This window comes from Corythoichthys intestinalis, chromosome 7 (assembly GCF_030265065.1).
Source record: "Corythoichthys intestinalis isolate RoL2023-P3 chromosome 7, ASM3026506v1, whole genome shotgun sequence".
Classification (NCBI taxonomy): domain Eukaryota; kingdom Metazoa; phylum Chordata; class Actinopteri; order Syngnathiformes; family Syngnathidae; genus Corythoichthys; species Corythoichthys intestinalis.
The window spans coordinates 36,771,096-36,791,069 of NC_080401.1; the positions used below are offsets into that span (position 1 = coordinate 36,771,096).

Below are 19,974 nucleotides of genomic sequence, written 5' to 3' on the forward strand. Positions count from 1 at the left end.
TTGGCAAAGTAACTAGTGATATATTTTTTTTTCTCAAAAAAAAAAAAAATAATAAAATAAATAAATAACAGGTCACACAATGTGAAGTTTAAAGGATTTGGGGGACAATTGGCCCTAGCCCAATTCTTTACCCTCCACTTAACTAGACACAAGGGTATTGCGATAACTAGCTAGTAACCTTTGCTATGTGTGGAAGTCATTTAAAGTTGTGAATCAACCGTTAAAGTTGTTAAAATTGCTCCCGTTATTGCATTAGTTCCCTTCTGTCTACTTTAAACATGTGTAAGTTTTAAAACTGTTTCATCATTTAAAGATAGATTTAAGTTAAGATTTTGCCGATTTAGAAGCATTTTAGATTTAACAAAAAAAAAAATAAATAAATAAATACTTGGGTTCGCTAGGAAGGATCTCTACATCAGGGCCTTCCTGAGAGGTCTACTGCTTTAAGATGGCGGCTGTTTACTAACGCATGTAGTCCTTAAAACATGTTGGCAATGCAGCTGTGTCAGTTTTTGAATCTAGTTCTATAATATGATATCTACCGTGTCATGTGGGCGTAGGCGTCAGGTATTATTGGAGCCACCTAGCATCGCGGTTGCAACGGCGTCTTCCCCGTGCTGCTCTGCTCTCGTCCCCGTGAGTCTGTTTCTCTCGGACTTTTTTTATTCAACCAACTTAGTAACGCATAGTAACGCACGCCTTTCCCGCCTCAGTAACGGTAACGGCGTTGCCAAGATGAGAAAAGTAATTAATTAGATTACTCATTGCTGAAAAAAATAACGCCGTTAGTAACGCCGTTATATTGTAACGCCGTTATTAACAACACTGGTTACCAACTACGCAAAATGCATTTTAGTTCTGTTTTTAGTTTAGTGCAGTTTAAGTTTAGTGCAGGTGGAGAAAAAAAAAAGAAAAGGTGACGCTTACCATTGAAATGAAGACGTTAATGATAGCAAAATATAAGTGTGCATCCATGAACTGGGTCGTAGAATGCCGATCTCGGCCAGCGGTCCCCCTCCGTTCGCCAGTCTTTATAAGTTAAGGTGACAGTTCTTATTGCGGTAACATCGCCTAAGAAATCGCCAGCTTCGTCAGGTTTCAAATCATTTATTCCATCAACTCGCCGAGTGTCCACTGCTGTTGACGCCAGGATCGAAACAGAAAGTAAAATAGCGCTGTCCTGCTCACCATCAGCCCCGCGGTGCATTCAGGTACACTAAAAAAGTCCGCCACATTACGCGAAGCGTTCAGGTACACTAAAAAAATGTCCGCCTTATTAGAAGCCGATTCGTTACATAATTACAGGTACTGTACTGTATTATTGTTATTATTGCTATTATTATATTATTGTTATTCTGATTTTTATTCAGAACGATTTTTTTTATTCAGCGGCACGGTGGCTTAGTGGTTAGCACATCTGCCTCACAGTTCTGAGATCAAGGGTTCAATCCCGGGCTTCGGCCTTCCTGTGTGGAGTTTGCATGTTCTCCCCGTGCCTGCGTGGGTTTCCTCCGGGAACTCCGGTTTCCTCCCACATCCCAAAAACATGCATGGTAGGTTGATTGAACACTTTAAATTGTCCGTAGGTATGAGTGTGTGCGTGAATGGTTGTATGTCTCCTTGTGCCCTGCGATTGGCTGGCAACCAGTTCAGGGTGTCCCCTGCCTACTGCCCGTAGTTGGCTGGGATAGGCTCCAGCACCTCCGCGACCCTCGTGAGGAAAAGCGGCATGGAAAATGAATGAATGAATGAATGATTTTTATTCATATTTTATTTATTTTGCTCTTTGTAATTGCTATTTTCAATAGTAACAGCAGTATTTATTTAGGATGTAGTGTGGGTTTTTGGGCTGTGGAACGAATTATTGGAATTATAATGTATTCTTATGGGAAAATCCTGCTTGACATACGGCCATTTCGACTTACAAACAAGCTCCTGGAACGAATTAACTCCGTATGTAGAGGTACCACTGTATTACACATGAAACGCCATAGCAGAAGCTATGAGGGGAAACGTTTTCATTTGCCTAGATGCTTAAATTATGAAGTGGAATTTTATTTTTCTTAAAAAACACATTTTATTTCTTCTGTGTTTCTGTGCAGTATTGATATTGTTGTCTTTTCCTAAAAAGTATTTTTGAATTTAAGAGTAAACATTTATTGCGTTTAAATGGGTGTACATGATCTATTAATATATACTGTATTCTCACAGTGTTATTGTATTTATTTATTTTTTTAAATTGGGGAGGTGCAATAATATCGCATATCGCAATAATTTATGAAATAAATTATCGCACACTAAAATTTGTTATCGCGACAGGCCTACCCGTGATTCAGACGTGCTTCCGAAATGGCTGCGTTGTCGCAAATCTTGCACGATCCCATGCTGCTGTGACGTAAACGCTCGAGCCTAATTCCATGAAGCCGGGTTTGAGCCAAACTTTTGAGCGCTGCTATACCGCTTCCTTGGTTGTAATCAAGTTGCAATGCACAAACACACGCTTCATGTGGCTTCTTCTTCTTGGTTTTCGGCAGCAATTTTTTTCCACTCGGTGGTCAGGGCATAGAAACATGGAATCAAAATTTTAAAATTCGAACGGTTCGGGGAGCATCGGAGTGTTAGAACCCGATCCCATCGATGATCAATGCCCAACTCTCAACTGCTCAACACGGCTCATTGTCCTCAATCAGCCTATGAAATCCGATGTCCTCTGTTAATGCCCTTTGCCTCGAAACTTTTTCACCTTCTCGAAAGCCTCCGTCACTGAATGAGTCTGCTCTAATTTTCATAAAACTCTAGATCTTAATTTTTGCATTGCATTTACATATATACAGTAGAGTCCATTGAGTACTGTATATGTTGTCTTTATTGTTGTCCTTGTAGGTGCTGAGATCACATTAAGGCTGTCAAAATTAATCGACAATCATCACTGAATCATTAATCATTGAATTTTCTGACAATTATTCTGGTAATGAAATAATTGTTTATTCATTGTCCAGCAATAAATTGTGCAGATCGTTTTATTTCACTCTCAACAGTAAACATGTTTCTGATTTCTGTAATACTTGTAATCAATCAAATTAAGACATTTGCAAGCATCTGTTTTGCTTTGGAAAACACCAATTATATGACAGAACCAGAAAATGAGTCACTTTATGGAAAGAAATAGTTAACATAGTTCATTATGAAAATTAATTATTTGCAGATTTAATATGAATACCCTGCTAGTGGCATGCAGTTTGAACCTGAAGCAGCCTCAGAAGTGTTTAAATAACGCCCCAAACAGTTTTCAGTTAATGAACATTAATTGGAGGTGGGGGGTGATTTCTTTTTAAATTGGCATGCGGGTATAACTTCCATTAAATATCAAAACATGGTTAACTTCCCGTTATTAGCTGACCAGGGTTTTTTGGGGGAAACAACTTTACTCATTCTTAAATAGTATCTGGCAGTTAACAGTTAAAACAAATGCCCAATGATACAGGTGGTTTTTCTTCAACTATGCATTCTACTATTTTGTCAGAATTCGCCTCAAGAAAACATATTGGCATAATAGATGATCACATAAAGAAGCACACATTTCTAATCGGTCATTCAAGCAGCTGCTGCATCGAGGACATCTTAGTAGATGGTGTCACAAAATGTCATATTAGCGGCACGAGTGTGTACTACAGGATCAGGGTCACCTCTGTCCCGGCTGTCTCAGTTGGGGGTGTGCAAGCCTGGTGTGCTCCCATATGACTTCCAAAGACCCCTCCTGGCTCACCCGACACAAAGCGTTTCTTCACAGCGCACATGTGCTGTGTTAACACACGCAAGGCGCTCTGACAGCACACAACACATAGCATGATGACCAACTGCGCATTCACTCAAACATTTCTGCACTTGGGGTTTGGGTTTGTCACGTGAAGCAATCGCATGGTTTCAATTTTGCCATTAACAGATATGGATAAATGGTGATATATCGTGATACTTTGTATCCCAAAAGGTTATCGATATGCTCCTGCAAGAATCGAGATATTTTAAAAAGGTGTCAATGTCTTTAAAAAAAACAAACAAAAAAAAAACAAGGAACCAACAAGTTCCTACCAAAATCGTGACGATAACAATGATCTGACGATATGGCGATACAACGATTATCGATACATTGGTCAGGAAATAATTCTAGGATGTTCTACAAACAACTAAAACAGAAATACAAGCTTCTGCTGTAAATTGGAATGAGTTTATCACTAGTAGACGTCCAATCCATACGAACTGGGAGGGTGGCAGCGAATGAACGAATGTTCTTTTGCTGCCATCCCTCCCACTTCAAACGGATTGAACGTCTATGGCCGGTAGTGGCAGCCAATACCAGGCAATGAGGTCATTTTGGGCCATTTAAGGTCATTTACCTCTTGATTTGCAGTTACTTCCTGTTGATTTTGGGGTATTTTATGGGTCTCTTACTGTTTATTTTGAGTTACAGAACAAGAAGTGACCTGGGAATTACCCAAATGAATAGGCAGTGACTCAAACGCAACAGAAAATCACCTGTAAATGCCCTAAAATCAACAGCAAGTGGCCTATAAATGCCCTGAAAATCGGACAGAATGACTGTGAATGCTCGTTTCGAATGAAAGAACGTTCCCAGTCTAAATGGATTGGGCGTCTAGCACCGTCAGTGCAGCCTTAGAGTTAACTGAGACACTATAATGGTGGAAGATTTTGGTAGCCACTTGTTGGTTCATTTTTTTTTTTTTTTTTTTAGACATTGACACCTTTTTAAAACGATATCTTGATTCTTGGCAGGAGCATATTGATAACCTTTTGGGATACAAAGTATCACGATATATCACCATTTCGATATTTTGTCACACTCCTAATTTCAAACATTACTCATTTTTGGTCTTTACATAGGTAAGTTTGTTCTCTTGATCAGCAGTAACAGCTAGGTACTACTCCTGAGCAAAGGAAAACTGGACAGATTTGAACCCAGCTACCTGCAACCTTGTCTTACTAGGTTTATGTCAAATATTCTAAATAGTGCTGCAATGATTAATCGATTAACTCCAGTATTCGATTAGAAAAAAATGTTCGAATTAAATTTTGCTACTTCGAGTATTTGTTTAATTAAAGTGGCGTTGTAATTAGGGTTGTTCCGATCATGTTTTTTTGCTCCCAATCCGATCCCGATCGTTTTAGTTTGAGTATCTGCCGATCCCGATATTTCCCGATCCGATTGTTTTTTTTTTGTTTTTTTTCTTCTCCCGATTCAATTCCAATCATTCCCGATAATTTTTCCAGATCATATACATTTTGGCAATGCATGAAGAAAAAAATGAATCAAACTCGGACGAATATATACATTCAACATACAGTACATAAGTACTGTATTTGTTTATTATGACAATAAATCCTCAAGATGGCATTTACATTATTAACATTCTTTCTGTGAGAGGGATCCACGGATAGAAAGACTTGTAATTCTTAAAGGATAAATGTGACTTTGTATATTGTGACTAAATATTGCCATCTAGTGTATTTGTTGAGCTTTCAGTAAATGATACTGTAGCCATTTAATTGTTCTGCCCAAATGCATGATGGGAAGTGCAACCATGACTGTGCAAAGTGGCACCAACTGATATATCTTCTCTGCGTTGAGAAATAACATAGGGTGTTAAGAAAAAGATCAACTACTACCTTTCTTCCCCACATTGCTTCCCACGATATTTCTAATTGTTGAGAGAGGGATTGTAAGGCTTTAGCCAATTAAAAAAAAGGCTCTAAAGGCTGCCCAAATTCACTCTACTCATTTTACGTTGCCCTTTAGCTCTATATATAGGTAAAACGGCACTATTATAGATTGAACGCGACATAGCGTGAGTGGGTCGTGCAGCGCATGCGTTGATTGCGTTAAATACTTTAACGTGATTAATTTAAACGCGATAAATTTGATAACCCTACTTTAAGCCAAAACTAAAGACTCTGGATGAGTGTGACATTTTGTCTGTAACGTTAATACAATTAGAAAACGATTTAATTAAAAAAAAAAAAAATTTTAAAAAGGCATGTCCGATATTTTTTTGCCGATTCCGATACTTTGAAAATGACGTGATCGTCCCGATCGATTGGGACATCTTTAGTTGTAATGGTTAATTTTGAAAGTGTTTGTATTTAGTTTTATTGATTTGGGTGGATACACTTCCCTCCATTCTGCCTCGTTTAACCTGGCTGAATGCAGCTGCTCCATGTTAAGACCAACATAAGCAAGTTTTTGTTTGAGCTAATTTTTTTTTTTCTTTTTTTTTAATGCATTTGTTATTTAGTGTATAGGTATATTTAGCCGTTTTTTTGTAGGAATATGTGTCTGAACTATTTGTTAAAAGCATTGTTTAAAAAAAAAAAACGATTGCGTTTTATAGTATTTAAGCTAGGGGACTTTTGCTATGTAAGTTAGCCAATTGTTCTTTTGGTGTACATAGATTCTTGTTTATTTATTTTTATATACCGTTTGAGGCTCAGCTCAGGTATTTTAATTTTTCATGTTCCTTATCAGATTACTCGATTATTCGAACTAACTAGTTCATCGATTAATCGACTACTAAAATAATCGATAGCTGCAGCCCTAATTCTAAACATCATATAAATTATTTAATTTTAAAAATAAATAAATAAATAAACTGTACGTTGAGTTAATAAAGCCTTTGATAGTGTATTAACTGCTTTTGATGAATGTCCAACAGAACACCAGAGAAGTGATAGCTCATTTTTCAAGAATTTTAAAGCCAAAATGTCCTAGATTCTGGAATGGCACATTAGAACCACCACTTCTAATGTGTCCATCATTAATCTAAATAAAACATTCCTTAAGTCGAATAATGTGATAAGTGACTATGACAGTTGGCTCAGCGTCACTTGCAGTTACACACACACGCACACACACACACACACACACCATCACATGCGCATACACTTACTCTCTCACTCACTCCCAGGAGAACAAGACCAGCCATCTGCTGTTGACTGCAACTGTTGTCTAGGCCTCACACACTTTCTTGCTGGGTAATGTGTGTGCTACTTCACCAGTTACTTTAGCATGTTTAGGATCCTCCCACCCTCCCATTTGCCACTTTTGCCATCCCTCACAGTGTGTTACATCGCAAGGGTCATCAGTCACAAGTCGCTTGTTCTCTTCATACATCAAAATGTGTAGAGGGTTATCACGGGGAGGCTATAGCTTCAGAGGCTTTGGTGTATAAATTATTCATTCTCAAGGGTTCGGATCAGCTACTTGAAGCCAGATCAAAAAGGACTACTCGAAAATTATACTGGGCCAGGAGATGTATTGGGAACTGTGGCTGAGCCAGGTCACGGGCAGTGCCGCACTGCAGTGCATGCTGCTCCAGAACAAAGGTGGGCTTTTTGTGTGTTTTGGCACGGTAGACATACAAGATGATTCATTGCGATGTGTAGGCGGGAGAAATATTTGGTTCATTTTTGGGTCCTTTGTTCACCCGCTATTCATAGAGCATGTGCCCTCCACACTCTGTGTATACAAACAATTCTGGATGAACAATAAAATCATGGGTATGATAAGTGAAATGAGCATAATTCATCAGATGTCAAAGCTTTTAAAGCAGAACAATTTCTTGCTCTTTTACTTGCCTTTGTTGTGGAAATAAAGGTTGACTTTGGTGTTAAAACATTTTTGGGGTTGTTGTTGCGCCAGTTGCCCTTCACAAGTAGCTGCAGATTACAAACGCTCCTAAAGAATAATGAAAGGTAGAAACAGTAATAGCTAAAATTTATTGACTATTTTTTTTGTAACTAGAAGACTAGTCAGGTCCTGTGCTATTGCTTTTTAGTTTATTTATACATTGCATTTTTTTGTACATTGAGTAAATGTAAAAGATTGAAATTTGCGGTGTAACGACTGCCACATAAGACATTTTCAATGCCCATTCCGATTCATGTTTTTACAGCCATCTTTATTTTACAGGATGGTGGTAGAACACCGAAGTTCTTTTTCCCTTAGACTATCATTTTTTGTGGATCAAGCTAGAAACTAAACTGAACATTACATTAAAAAATGACCTTGAAAGCAGTTTAAGTCTCAAGTTTTCAAAATTGTCCTATCTGCATGTGTGATACATCATTAGAAAGCTTAAAATCTTTATTTTCTGGGGGAATAAAATTTTTGAACAGGAAGGAATTTTTCGACTTCTGAAAAGTAGGTCAAATTAGATGAGTGAAAAATTGACATTTTTGAGACCTTCAAAATTTTCTTGAAGTTTCTCATTTAAAAAAAAAAGGTTTTGGACACCCATCCTGGTGCATAATAAATAAAGAACACTTCAAGATGAACCCCCTGGGTCGAAAAGATAATGGACATCATGCTAGTCAGTTAGCCTGGCGTGTCCATAATTCTCGCGCTGTTTGTTTGGATCGATTATTTATCATCTAAAATATCGGAGAAAATGCGACAGTAACCAAAAAAAAAAAAAAAAAAACAATTAAACGATATTTTTTTCATTGTGACGTAATTTGTATAAAAGTTTAAAATATGCGAGTGAATAATTTTTTAAAGTTTTTTTTTCTTTTTTTTTTAACTTAATATTAGACATCAACTAATGAATCTAAGCTAAAACGATAGAAATTTCGAATAATAAACATAATTGCATACCTTTTTATGACTGGGTTGAAACAAAAGCGGTTGCGCAGTGTCTGTAAACAGGGGTCTCCAGGGTAAAACGGACAAATTAAAATTAGTCCGTGGGCATAATGCGCCATTAAACTGCTATGGCAGCATATAGACATATTGTTCTATCAAACACAACGGTTATTTTGGCTTAAAAAACAGCAGTTTATATTAAGGAGGGGTGCAAGAGGCGAAACTGATTTTTCAGCCTTGCCTGTGTTTTCTGTCATGTGTATATATACATGTTTTGGTGGCTACCACTACCACCACAATTTAGTTTCAAGATTTGGTTAATTATTGATGTGATATTTTTTATGACATGTATTTTCTAATGGGTGCACACTTTAATTTATATTTGTCTGAATGCTTACTGGATTTTATTTGCCAATTTGAGGTAACGACCACAGCTGTGTAAGATCTGGCACCTACCTTTCTGAAGGGGGGATATTTGAATTAATTATGACTGTTTGGAGAAAAGTTTTCACTGTTTGTTTAAATGCACATTAGTTAGTTATTGTTTGAATATATGAATATATATATATTTTCCATCTGTTGTCGTTTTATTATGTTGACAATAGGGCTGCAGCTATCGAATATTTTAGTAATCGACTGAAAATTCTATCGATTAATCGAGTATTCGGAAAAAACAAATATATTTTAAGGTGAAGAGCAATTATAAATATACATGAGAAAACAAGACATTTCATCTAATCTTGAACCATTTTCAGGCAATCAATGTCTTTATTTTCGATGTATATTGTTGAAAACAGCCAACAATTGCATCTCAGATGTAACTAGAATAAAAAAAATACTAATTCACTGCTTTGACTCAAAAAACTTTTAGATCTTATTTTTAAAAAAAGTATATATATCTTACCTAAACATGCCGTTACGCTTGATAACACACATCACTTAAAAGTTAGGATTTTTTTCCCACGTGTTTCAATTGAATTTCTATTTGTGTCAAGCCATTTTTAAGTTCTAGTTAAGTTTTTAGTCTAAACTGTAAATCCTGATAGGATTTTGAGTTTTTGCAGTGTTCAAAATAAATGTATGATACAGGCTGTATTGGAGCACATTAGGGACCAGTGCTACTTACTGTTTTATCCAGCAATGACTACTGAGCTAAAATTGATAGTTAGCATTATTGAGTTTTTATTTTACACCCTCATCACTCCACAACGCTATGTTATGTTAAAGCCTGTATGTAAGACACGTTAGCCACGCATCGACAGTGGTCATAATTAATAGAAACCTAGCTCTCTGCAGGGCTAACGTTACGTGAGCTAGTGAAGGTAACGTCAATCTTATTTATTAGAGCTTAGCACTCTTTATTAGCGCTTAGCGCTGTACTGCTATAAGATGGCCGCTGTTTACTAACGCTGCCCAGACGCGGCAGAGTCTGTCATTTCGCATCTAGTTCGACAGACATTTGATCTCTATGAGACTCATCAGACGCTACCTGCTATCAACGTAGCATCGTGCGGGCTAGTATTTAGCAACGTCGGCGTCATTTGTAGCGGCTGTCGGCTGCAGTAAGGTTTTTTTTTTTTTTTTGCTTCTTCCTCTACGCACGTGACATCAGCGCGTTGTCCCGCATTAAAAGTAGTCCGAGCAAAACGTGATGCTTAGAGCTGTCAAAATAAACGATTACTCGAGGTGAATAAAATTACTCGGATCAGCTTTTAAACTCGAGTTACTCAAGTTGCTCGAGTATTCGTTTCAGCTCTAGTTGACATTAGCCACGTTTACATGCTGACTTTTATTCATACCGATTCAAATCATTCCGAATGGAAATTTCAGATCAGCTGTTTACATGTCACTTCATCTATTCCGATCCAGCGTTTACATGTGACTGCCTTTATTCCGAAAGGACGTTTGACAACTGCTGTCTGACATGCGCAGATTAATCAAAACAAAGCGTCACGTTGCAAAACATGGAGATCGATCGTCGGAGTGCTGCTGTTTTAACTTTGACCCACTTGCTGTGGTTGTGGGGTCGTATCCGCTTCTGCTGTTTTGCTCTTTTGCCTTGTAGTATCCGGTTTTCCACCGGTTTCTAATCTGGTCAACGCTCCGGTCTATTCCGGCTTCGTGTAACCTCTCGTGAACTTTTTTAAATAGTTCACTGTTCCTCGTTTTACGCCCATCTAAGCGAGCAATTATATTCAATTCTTTTAAAGTTTGAATTAAATACAATCTTTCCGCCGGACTCCAATTAGGTGCGCTGTGCTTGGAAGCCATGTTGCAAGTGACGTTACTTACGTCACAAAGTGACGTCACCACGTCAGTACGGAGCTTGCGCAGAAAGAACGCAACCAGACACCATTCCGCTTCCCTGTTTACATGATATAATTTTACTTCTAATCGGTTTGGGAAAAGGAATATTCCACCCCTGTGAATCGGAATGAAATTCCATTCGGTTTGGGCCTGTTCATTCCGAATGAGGTGTTTATATGGAACACATTTATTCGGTTTGAACAAATATTCCGATTGTAATTGGAATATTTGGCTCCATGTAAACGTGGCAAATGTTTGATTAATTTGTCATACCTCCTTCAGGTGGTCGTTATTAGAGTCCGCCCTGTTTTAAACGGTCACAGAGATGTGTCTGGAGGTCAGTTTGGTTGAAGCCTTTTGTTATGTTGGCCTCTATTATGTTGGCCCCAAGATATTTTGTTATATTTTCTTTTGTGACTTTATTAAATTGAATTTTCACCTAAGTTGAAACACTAGTGTCCATGTGTATGTTGGTCCACTACACGTGTGTGTGTATGTGTATATATATGTATATATATACAGTGGTACCTCTACATACGAAGTTAATCCGTTCCAGGAGCTTGTTTGTAAGTCGAACTGGTCGTATGTCGAGCAGGATTTTCCCATAGGAATACATTATAATTCCATTAATTCGTTCCACAGCCCAAAAACCTGCACTAAATCCTTAAAAAATACTGCTGGTACTATTACAAATGGCAATTACATATAGCAAAACAAATAAATAATAAATAAAAATCGGATTAATAATATAATAATAATAATAATTCCTGTAATAGTGTAACGAAACGGGTTCTAATAAGGCGGACGTTTTTTTCTGTACCTGAAGGCACCGCGGCGCTGACGTGACAAAGAGGGAGGGGAGCGGGTGAAAGTTTACTTTCGCTTTCAATGCTTTCTTGAGAACATCGTCAATTGCGGCAGACAGCAGGCGTTTTGTGTTGAATAAGTTGTGAAAGAAATGATGAAAACGTGGCGAAGCTGGCAATTTCTCTGAAGATGTTACCACAATAAGAATTGTCAGCTTAACTTATAAAGACTGGCGAACGATGGTCGGAGGAGGACCGTGGAGATGTATTGTTGAGCCATTTCACGGATGCCCACCCTACGCTCATATTTTTCTGTCATTTGCATCTTCGTTTAGAAGGTAAGCGTCAACTTTTTCCTTGTTTCACCACCTGTACCAACCTTTTCTGAAACCTGTGTTGATTTGTCACACAAGAAAATCCGCCGTGCATTCGTCTGCGGTGCTGCCGTTGTCGTCGTATTTCGAGCATGTCGTCGGATGTAGAAACAAATGGCGAGTCAAATTTTACGTCGGATGTCGAAAAGTTCGTGTGTCGAAGCGATCGTATGTAGAGGTACCACTGTATTTATATTAGTGATGCACGATAATACCTTTTTCAACCGATACCGATAACCGATAATTTCCTCCTCATTCCTACCGATAACCGATAATGTCAAGCCGATAATTCTATTAAAAGATTTATGTAAAATTTTAAACAAAAGAAAATATTACTGTGCAAAAATATAATTTATTGCTCTTTTTTTTTTTTTTTCCAACATAAAATATGAACAAGTCGTCAATTCCAACATCTAAATAATGACATTGTCTGACATTGTGTAATGGTAAACTTCTGGCAACAATTACTTTCAGAGTAAATACCTAAGTTGCACAAAAATGCCTTTAAAAGTAAGCCATTCCTAACATAACATTAATACACTGCAAAACACACTTCCTTAAAACTAGTCAGTTTTAAGTGTAAATCTATTGGAAATAAGTGAAATTATCTGCCAGCGCTTCAGGAGTATTTCTCTCAGATATCTTGGAAGAAAAATAGCTAGCTGAAAATATTCTTAACAGCCTTATTTTAAGCAATACATTATTATACTTAATCCTAAAAAAAAACTTGGAAGAAGAAAAGATTTTGAATATTTGTGGCTACAGAATATTATTGTTATTTCATTACAACAGGAATGTGCATATTTAAATTAATAAGTGTTAATAAGTGCCAATAAGTTTAGATTATCTACTGTGACAGTAATTGAGCAGACAAATAAATTAAATTAATTTGAAAAGTGATTGCTAATGTTATATGCTTTGTTGCACACTGTGAAAATGATTAACTCAAAAGAGCGAGATGTCATGTACCCATTCTGCAGCGCTTTGTTTACATTTGCGGCACTCACGAGTCGCGACATTCTCTTTACAGCAGCTAAACTGATAAACGGCAGTACTATTTGGATGCAGTTGGAGCTCGCATCTCCGTGCGTGTTGTTTTGTTCCTGAGTTTTGTTAAGCCGAAAATAAAGGCAGCATTACAAAGTCATCTGACCGCTCGTCATTTTACATGCTGAATGGATTATTGAGGGGCTGACTTCGTTTTCTCCATGTTTAAATTATCATCTAACCACTGTGCCGTCATGATAAACTTGCTTACTGGACATCACTTTTCCAAATGTAGTGGTGAAAAAGTGATTGGCATGTTTTTTATGAAGAATGGTGGTCGTATAAACTGCATTATTTTTTTATCCAGGGCTTTGGCTCTCGGGTCATTTCGGTTAAAAAAAAAAAATCTCGTCTCGTCTCGGCGACGGCTACGTTCGTACCGGATAATCCGCCCGTACCGGCCGGTTTGCCGCTGCGTATTCGGGGCCTGGCTCTGCTCACACGCCGTGAGGGAACGCTCGAGAAACCGGGGTGTTCGCCGGAGGTCCTGAAGCTGGGGAACCGGGCCGACGGCGAGGCGGCGGCGGCCTGCCGAACCGGCCAGAGTGGCGGGCTCCGTCGGAAGACGGCTACTTGCCGACTATCGGTCTCCAGTCGTGCCGGTGTTTAGCCTTAGATGCGAGTTTACCACCCGCCTTGGGCTGCTTTCCCAAACAACCCGACTCTGTATCGTCACAAGCCCCTAGTTTAACTTAGTGTTTACAATAGCTTTAGCATTCCCGCTAGCAGCAGCAGCCTGGTATTCGTTCCAAAAATCTTTGTGATGCAGTTTTAAATGGATACTGGGTTAGTGGTTTTGAATGAGGACGCTTTCTTTCGGCCTCATGGAACTTCTGCGGTACATGTTTCGCAAATGGCGAGAGCGTAATTTTTTTAGTAACAGCCGCCATAATCAACTATTTCTCCGCCTCCTCAACCCCTCCTCCCTCAGGGGCTTCAGAGAGGGGAGGGGTTGAGGAGGCGGCGTGCTGAATTCTTCGGTTGTGCACATTTGGAGGCTAAATCAAGTATATAATTATGGGATTGCATTATCGGTTGAATTTTTTATTATCTGGATTATCTGTGTGACGTCATAATTGCCATTATCGGCCGATAATTATCGGCCACCGATATTATCGTGTATCTTTAATTTATATATATATATATTTATATATATTAATGAAAGAAAATGACATGCTCTGACTCAACAAAAGTTTGTAAACACTGAACAAAAGGAATTGAGTTGGAACATTATCGTATGGAAAATCTGGATTTCTCATTCTAAGGTTTAGAGGTGCGCGTAATCAGAAGCAGCCATATTTCGTCATCTTCCTCTCCCACTCCTACGGCAGCTGTCCAGGCACGCTGTGACTTTGGCAGCAGCTGCCAGCATTGCTCATCTCGAGTAGTATTCAAGTGCTGCTTCATCAATCGTTCATCGGTTTCTGTGGGTGGGCATTGAGTGATAACGATCACTGCTGATCAGGTAGAAGCGCCACTCATCCCAACTCTATTGCCCCTCCCTCTTTGCGCTCTTTAAAAATGCACACGGTTCTTCTTCAGATCATACCTGATTTTAGAGGTCGACGCTACAGTTTTTGTAAAGTAATGGTTTTGAGGTGCCTGCAGGCAAACAGTTTTGAAGAAGAATGGGAGGCCCACAGTGGCCATAATCTCCAGACTGGCTTCAGGTCTTGTCCTAGGTCTGGGCAAAAAGGTAGAAAAAAAAAAAAGGCAGTTTAATCAGGTTTTGAGTCATTCTTATCCATGTTTGTCATTACTCTTGTCGCATAATTTTTCTTGTCTTTGTCTCAACCTCTCTGGCCCTCCCTTTTCTCTAGAAGCTCTCCACAGGCCATTCGGACTGGACTCTGCGGCCCTGACAGAAGCAGTGCGCTGGAGCTCCAAGGAAAATCTCTTGGGGGCGACTGAGAGTGACCCCAACCTGTTTGTTGCACTTTATGATTTCGTGGCCAGTGGAGACAACACGCTCAGTATCACAAAGGGTAAATGCAATCTTTAAATGCTGATTTCAATCAAATGTCATTTGAATTCATCTAAAAATGACAATGTAATTTGAATGATTCAATAGACAAATGTCCTCCTAAAATCCCAAAACATGCATTGTAGGTTAAAGAAAGACACTAAATTATCCTTTTGCCTATGAAATGCTCATAGGCGGAGTTTGACTTTTGGGGTTGGAAAGGGGGGGGGGGGGGGGGGGGCACAACATGTTGATGACCCCGAAACGCAGTGTCAGCAATAAAATTAACTTACAAGAATATTTATAATAATAAGTTCACTATGAGCGTTTTTTTGTTTACCATCATTCTTGAGGGGAATTCTAAACTAGGCTGCTTTGGCAATACTTTTCGCCAAGATCGTCATCTATTCAATATGGTACGCCCGCCGGTGTCGTGCCAATGTAGTTACCCCAGTCAAAAATGGTACCCCCTGGGCGGAGCCATATGGGGGTCGATTTGTGTCTTTATTATTCAATCAAAAAAAAAGTTGCTTCAATCAAAATATATATTTTCAATCAAAAAAAAATGTGTTTGAATGCAAAAATTGAAACAAAAAAATGCACGTAAAAGCTATTTTTCTTTGATTATTTGTTTTTTTTTTTTTGTTTTTTTGTTTTTTTGTTTGTTTGTATGTTTTTGTTTTTTTTTTAATTGAAGCAACTTTTTAGATTGAAGTAATGTTGATTTGTGTTTGGCTAGGACGTTTTTGTATTATTCAATCGAAAAATAAGTTGCTTCAAAAAATATATATTTTCAAAAAGAAAAATCACTTCAATCAAAAAAATGAAAAATTTCAAACGTTTTTCAATGCAAAAAAATATTTGAGATTGAAAAATTTGCATTTGAACACAAAAATATTTTCAAAGAAAAAAATAATTTGAAAAATAAAATTGCCCTCCCCTAATTTTTTTGTTTTGAAAATTATATGTAAAGCAAATGACCGTCTAAGGTGCTAGTCACATAAATAATTTTGACCCATTATTTTTAAAAAATTGTTTTTGTTCATTTCATTCATTTTTGTTGCAGTTTTATAGCTTTACAACTTTTACATATATAGTAAAGTCAATTGCAATGATACTTTTCGGCCACTGGGGGGGCCTGGCCCCCCTTAAAATCCTCTTATGTGACTGCTACATTATCCAAAGTAATGGGACAGTTGGCTGCTCTGCTGTTCTGTGATTTGAGTATTTATTGCTGCCGATGGAACTGAATCTCTTATGCATATTTACTGGTAATGTCACAGATGACAAAAGAAGCCAAATGCTTTAAAATTTGTTGATATAATACAGAGGGTCTGAAATCTTAAATTTAGTCAACTTGATCAAGATAAAAAGGTGTTGAATTTGGTATGGTAAGTCTTAAATTCCTTACATTTTATGTATTGCTTCGTTGGATGAAATGGTCTCAAAATATTCCTGACATTTAAGAAGTGATTGATATTTTTTGGGCGAGATTAACTGTGAAATTTTCCTCAGAATTGGAATTAAAAATCTGTTTTAAAATGTCTTAGCTTTTGATAAAACATGTAGAATCGCTGAATACATTTGCAGCAGAGGCCTGGCAGAACATCACCAGGACAAAATCTAGCGTCTGGGTTTGCGACTCTTTAACTGCAAAGGATTTGCAGGAAAAAAGGATTAAAAAGGGATAATTTGATATGCGCTTTTAGTTAATTGGTTTTTATCCTCTGTAGAAGTGGAGGGCACATTGAACTGTCAAGTTATCAAGTTGTGGCGAAGTTCCTTTCTGACGTCTGTGACTTTTGGCTTCATTCCCCCAAAATTTAATCACCTCTTCCATTTCCTATTACCCTAATTTCCAGAATATATGCGCTTTTTAATTTTTTCCCTCATTCTGAATCCTGCAGTTTATAGTCCAGTGCAGATTATTTGATTTATTTGGGTTAATAGGGAACACTTTATTTGCCGGCGGCGTCATAAAACTGCCATAAGACTGTAATAAATATGAGATGACATTATCATGGGCATTAATGAATGCTTATGACAGATGTCATTAAGTATCATCCGGTAAATTATGTCACTAACTCCATTTAAATCCAGCTCGGATCTTTTATATTCATTCAGAAGTAAGGTAATTTGCCGGATGACACAAAATGACATCTGTCATAAGCATTCATTAATGCGCATGGCAGTGTCATGTCATAATTATGATGATCTTATGACAGTTTTATGGTGCCACTGCCAAATAAAGCTTTAGCAAATACCATAGCTAGCAATTAATGAAGCAACTGGGACCGTAACTGAAGAAATAATTAGCACAGAACAGGAATTTTGATTGTTATTTACATCTGTAGTGCTGCAATGCATGCTAGGAGGCATGTTGGATGACAACAGTGTTAACAGCAGGTGGCAGCACAGGTTGACTGTCTCCCCCAAATTAAGCTTCTTAAAGAAATGAAGCTTTGCAGCCAACTGGTTCAAAGCTTCATGGTGCTTCATTTGGTCTTAGACAGTCTTATGATGCTATTATCAAATAAAGTTTTACCGGTTAATATATTTTGGTGTAAGTATCCCATAATATAGTGGGGACATCTGCAAATTATTTAAGAACAAATGTCGTTTTCATGTCGAATATCGTGGGTGGTGGCTTATAGTCCGAAAATTAGGGTACAAAAGTATCTAGCAAGTTTCATAATAACTCAGGACTGAAGAGAGGGATTATCTTGAACACAAACATAGAGCCATACAAACCTCCAACTTCTGTAGGTTTCGGCTGAAGTCTGAGGTGAACATTTTCATCAACAATATGTGCAACAGAAAAGGACCTTCCCCAGGTTTTGGGAAGAATAAAAAGCAAAGCTAGCAACATCTGAAGAAAACACCTCATCATGTCTCCAATGCTTTAACAATGTGCAGTTTTACATTAGCAGGTGGCTACTTTGAGCAGGCAGTTGTTGACCACAAGCAGGAATTAGCTGCTCAGAGTCATTATGTCCTCCTAGCCAGCCCAAAGGCAGTCAGTATTTCCAGTCCTGAAGGGGAAACTAGAGAAGACAGCAGTCTGTTTAAAGTAGTTTTCATGCATATAGTGATAACCATTTTAGCTGTATTTGACTCAGCCCCTTGACAGCCAAGTATGGTCTTCAGTCTTAATTGTTTATTAGGAGCAGTTGCCATTTCCTGGATGCCTAGCTTCACTTTGTGAAAATGATGTGTCATTTTCAGTGACTCACTGGCTACCGGACGCTGAGTTTCTGTTTAATAATTGAAGGAACTCTCAAATGGGATGGACTACTTTCAAAAATCATGGCAATGAACTTCACTGACATCCTTGCCGTGGTGATGAGATACTTGTAGGATACTGAGGGACGGTGTTTCTCATTTTTTTCTTAACTCAAAATTTTCATGATTAAATACCTCCCTGCTCTACTTTCGAGAAAAACGTGTGCCGCTCCCTCTCGTCTGTCGCACTGACAACAAGAGACTCATGAAGGCGAGACGCCAAGTCACTACATGTCTGCTTTTGCCCGGCGCTTGCATGGCAGCTTGGCTCTTATTATTGTTGTGGAGTTTTTGATGTAGTTCAGCAAGACTCACAATCTGTCCGTGCCGCCCTTTTTGTTTGTGTTGTCACCAAGGCATCCTTACCAACATTCTTACCTGATGACAAGGCTCACTGCCGACTCTTTGAGAGAAACTTTTTGTGTATGCTAAAAAATAAAAATAAGTTAGAGAATATAAAAAGGTTGCTTATTTTTTTTAAATTATTGTTTGCCCCTTTTTTATATATAAAAAAAAAAACCTACCTGGAAAACAATTACCAGTATTTCTAAAATAAAATAACATTATTAAGATTTCCTATTGAGGCTCAAAAAAGATGATTTCCACAATTTTTAGGTCAACAAAGTCTCTAAATGATTAATCGACTATCAAAATAGATTGCTTTGGTAATCAATTAGCTGTCCATTAATTTTGGAGACCTAATTGGCTGGCATAGGGCCCTCTGAAGGAAACTATAACTACGATGTGCCCCACAAAAAATATGAGTTTGAGACCCCTTTCTGACACATAAAAAACGTAAGCGGATAGGCGGTGGCCGAAAACTGTCATTTCAATGTAGTTGACTTTCATATATATATATATATATATATATATATATATATATATATATATATATATATATATATATATATATATATATGTATATGTATATGTATAAGTTGTAAAGCAATAAAACTGCAACAAAAATGAAGAAAAATAATGGGTCGAAATTATTTTTCGAGCGCCTTAGACGGTCATTTGCTTTGCATGTAATAAAAAAATATATATAAATATATATATATATATATATATATATATATATATATATATATATATATATATATATATATAATATTCAAATAATATAAAATGATTTTTTTCTTCGATAAAATTTTTTTCTTTTTTTTTTTTGATTGAAGCAACTTTTTTGGGGATTGAATGATTTAGACACAAATGTCCTAATCATATTATGGCCCGACAACAAAAAGGATTGCTTCAATCAAACTTTTTCAATAAAAAATTAAAGTGTTCAAATGCAAATTTTTCAATCTCAATTATTTTTTCGAATTCAAAATTTTTTTTCTATGATTGAATTTCTTTTTTTGATTGAAGTTATTTTTCTTTTTGAAAATCTATTTTTTTGAAGCAATTTATTTTTTGATTGAATAATAAAGGCAAAAATGTCCTAGCCAAAATGTGGCCCAGACACAAATGAACATTAATCAAAAAAGTTGCTTCAATCAAAAAAACTAATTAAATAAAAATTAATCAAAGAAAAATAGC

General features: G+C 37.4%; 1 protein-coding gene across 5 annotated transcripts in view; it reads left to right on the plus strand.

Moving 5' to 3' along the window:
• Positions 1–19,974, plus strand: part of abl2 (c-abl oncogene 2, non-receptor tyrosine kinase) — a 69,318-nt gene that overhangs the window by 31,739 nt on the left and 17,605 nt on the right. The window contains exons 1-2 of one of the 5 annotated variants that reach the window (XM_057840513.1): positions 6,550–7,395; positions 15,008–15,172. In XM_057840513.1, coding sequence (XP_057696496.1) covers positions 7,323–7,395; positions 15,008–15,172 — 238 coding nt within the window. In that variant the 5' untranslated portion in view covers positions 6,550–7,322. Of the gene's footprint in view, positions 1–6,549; positions 7,396–14,609; positions 14,884–15,007; positions 15,173–19,974 lie in introns of those variants that run through there. The other 4 variants (XM_057840514.1, XM_057840512.1, XM_057840510.1 and 1 more) reach the window with 4 other exon arrangements.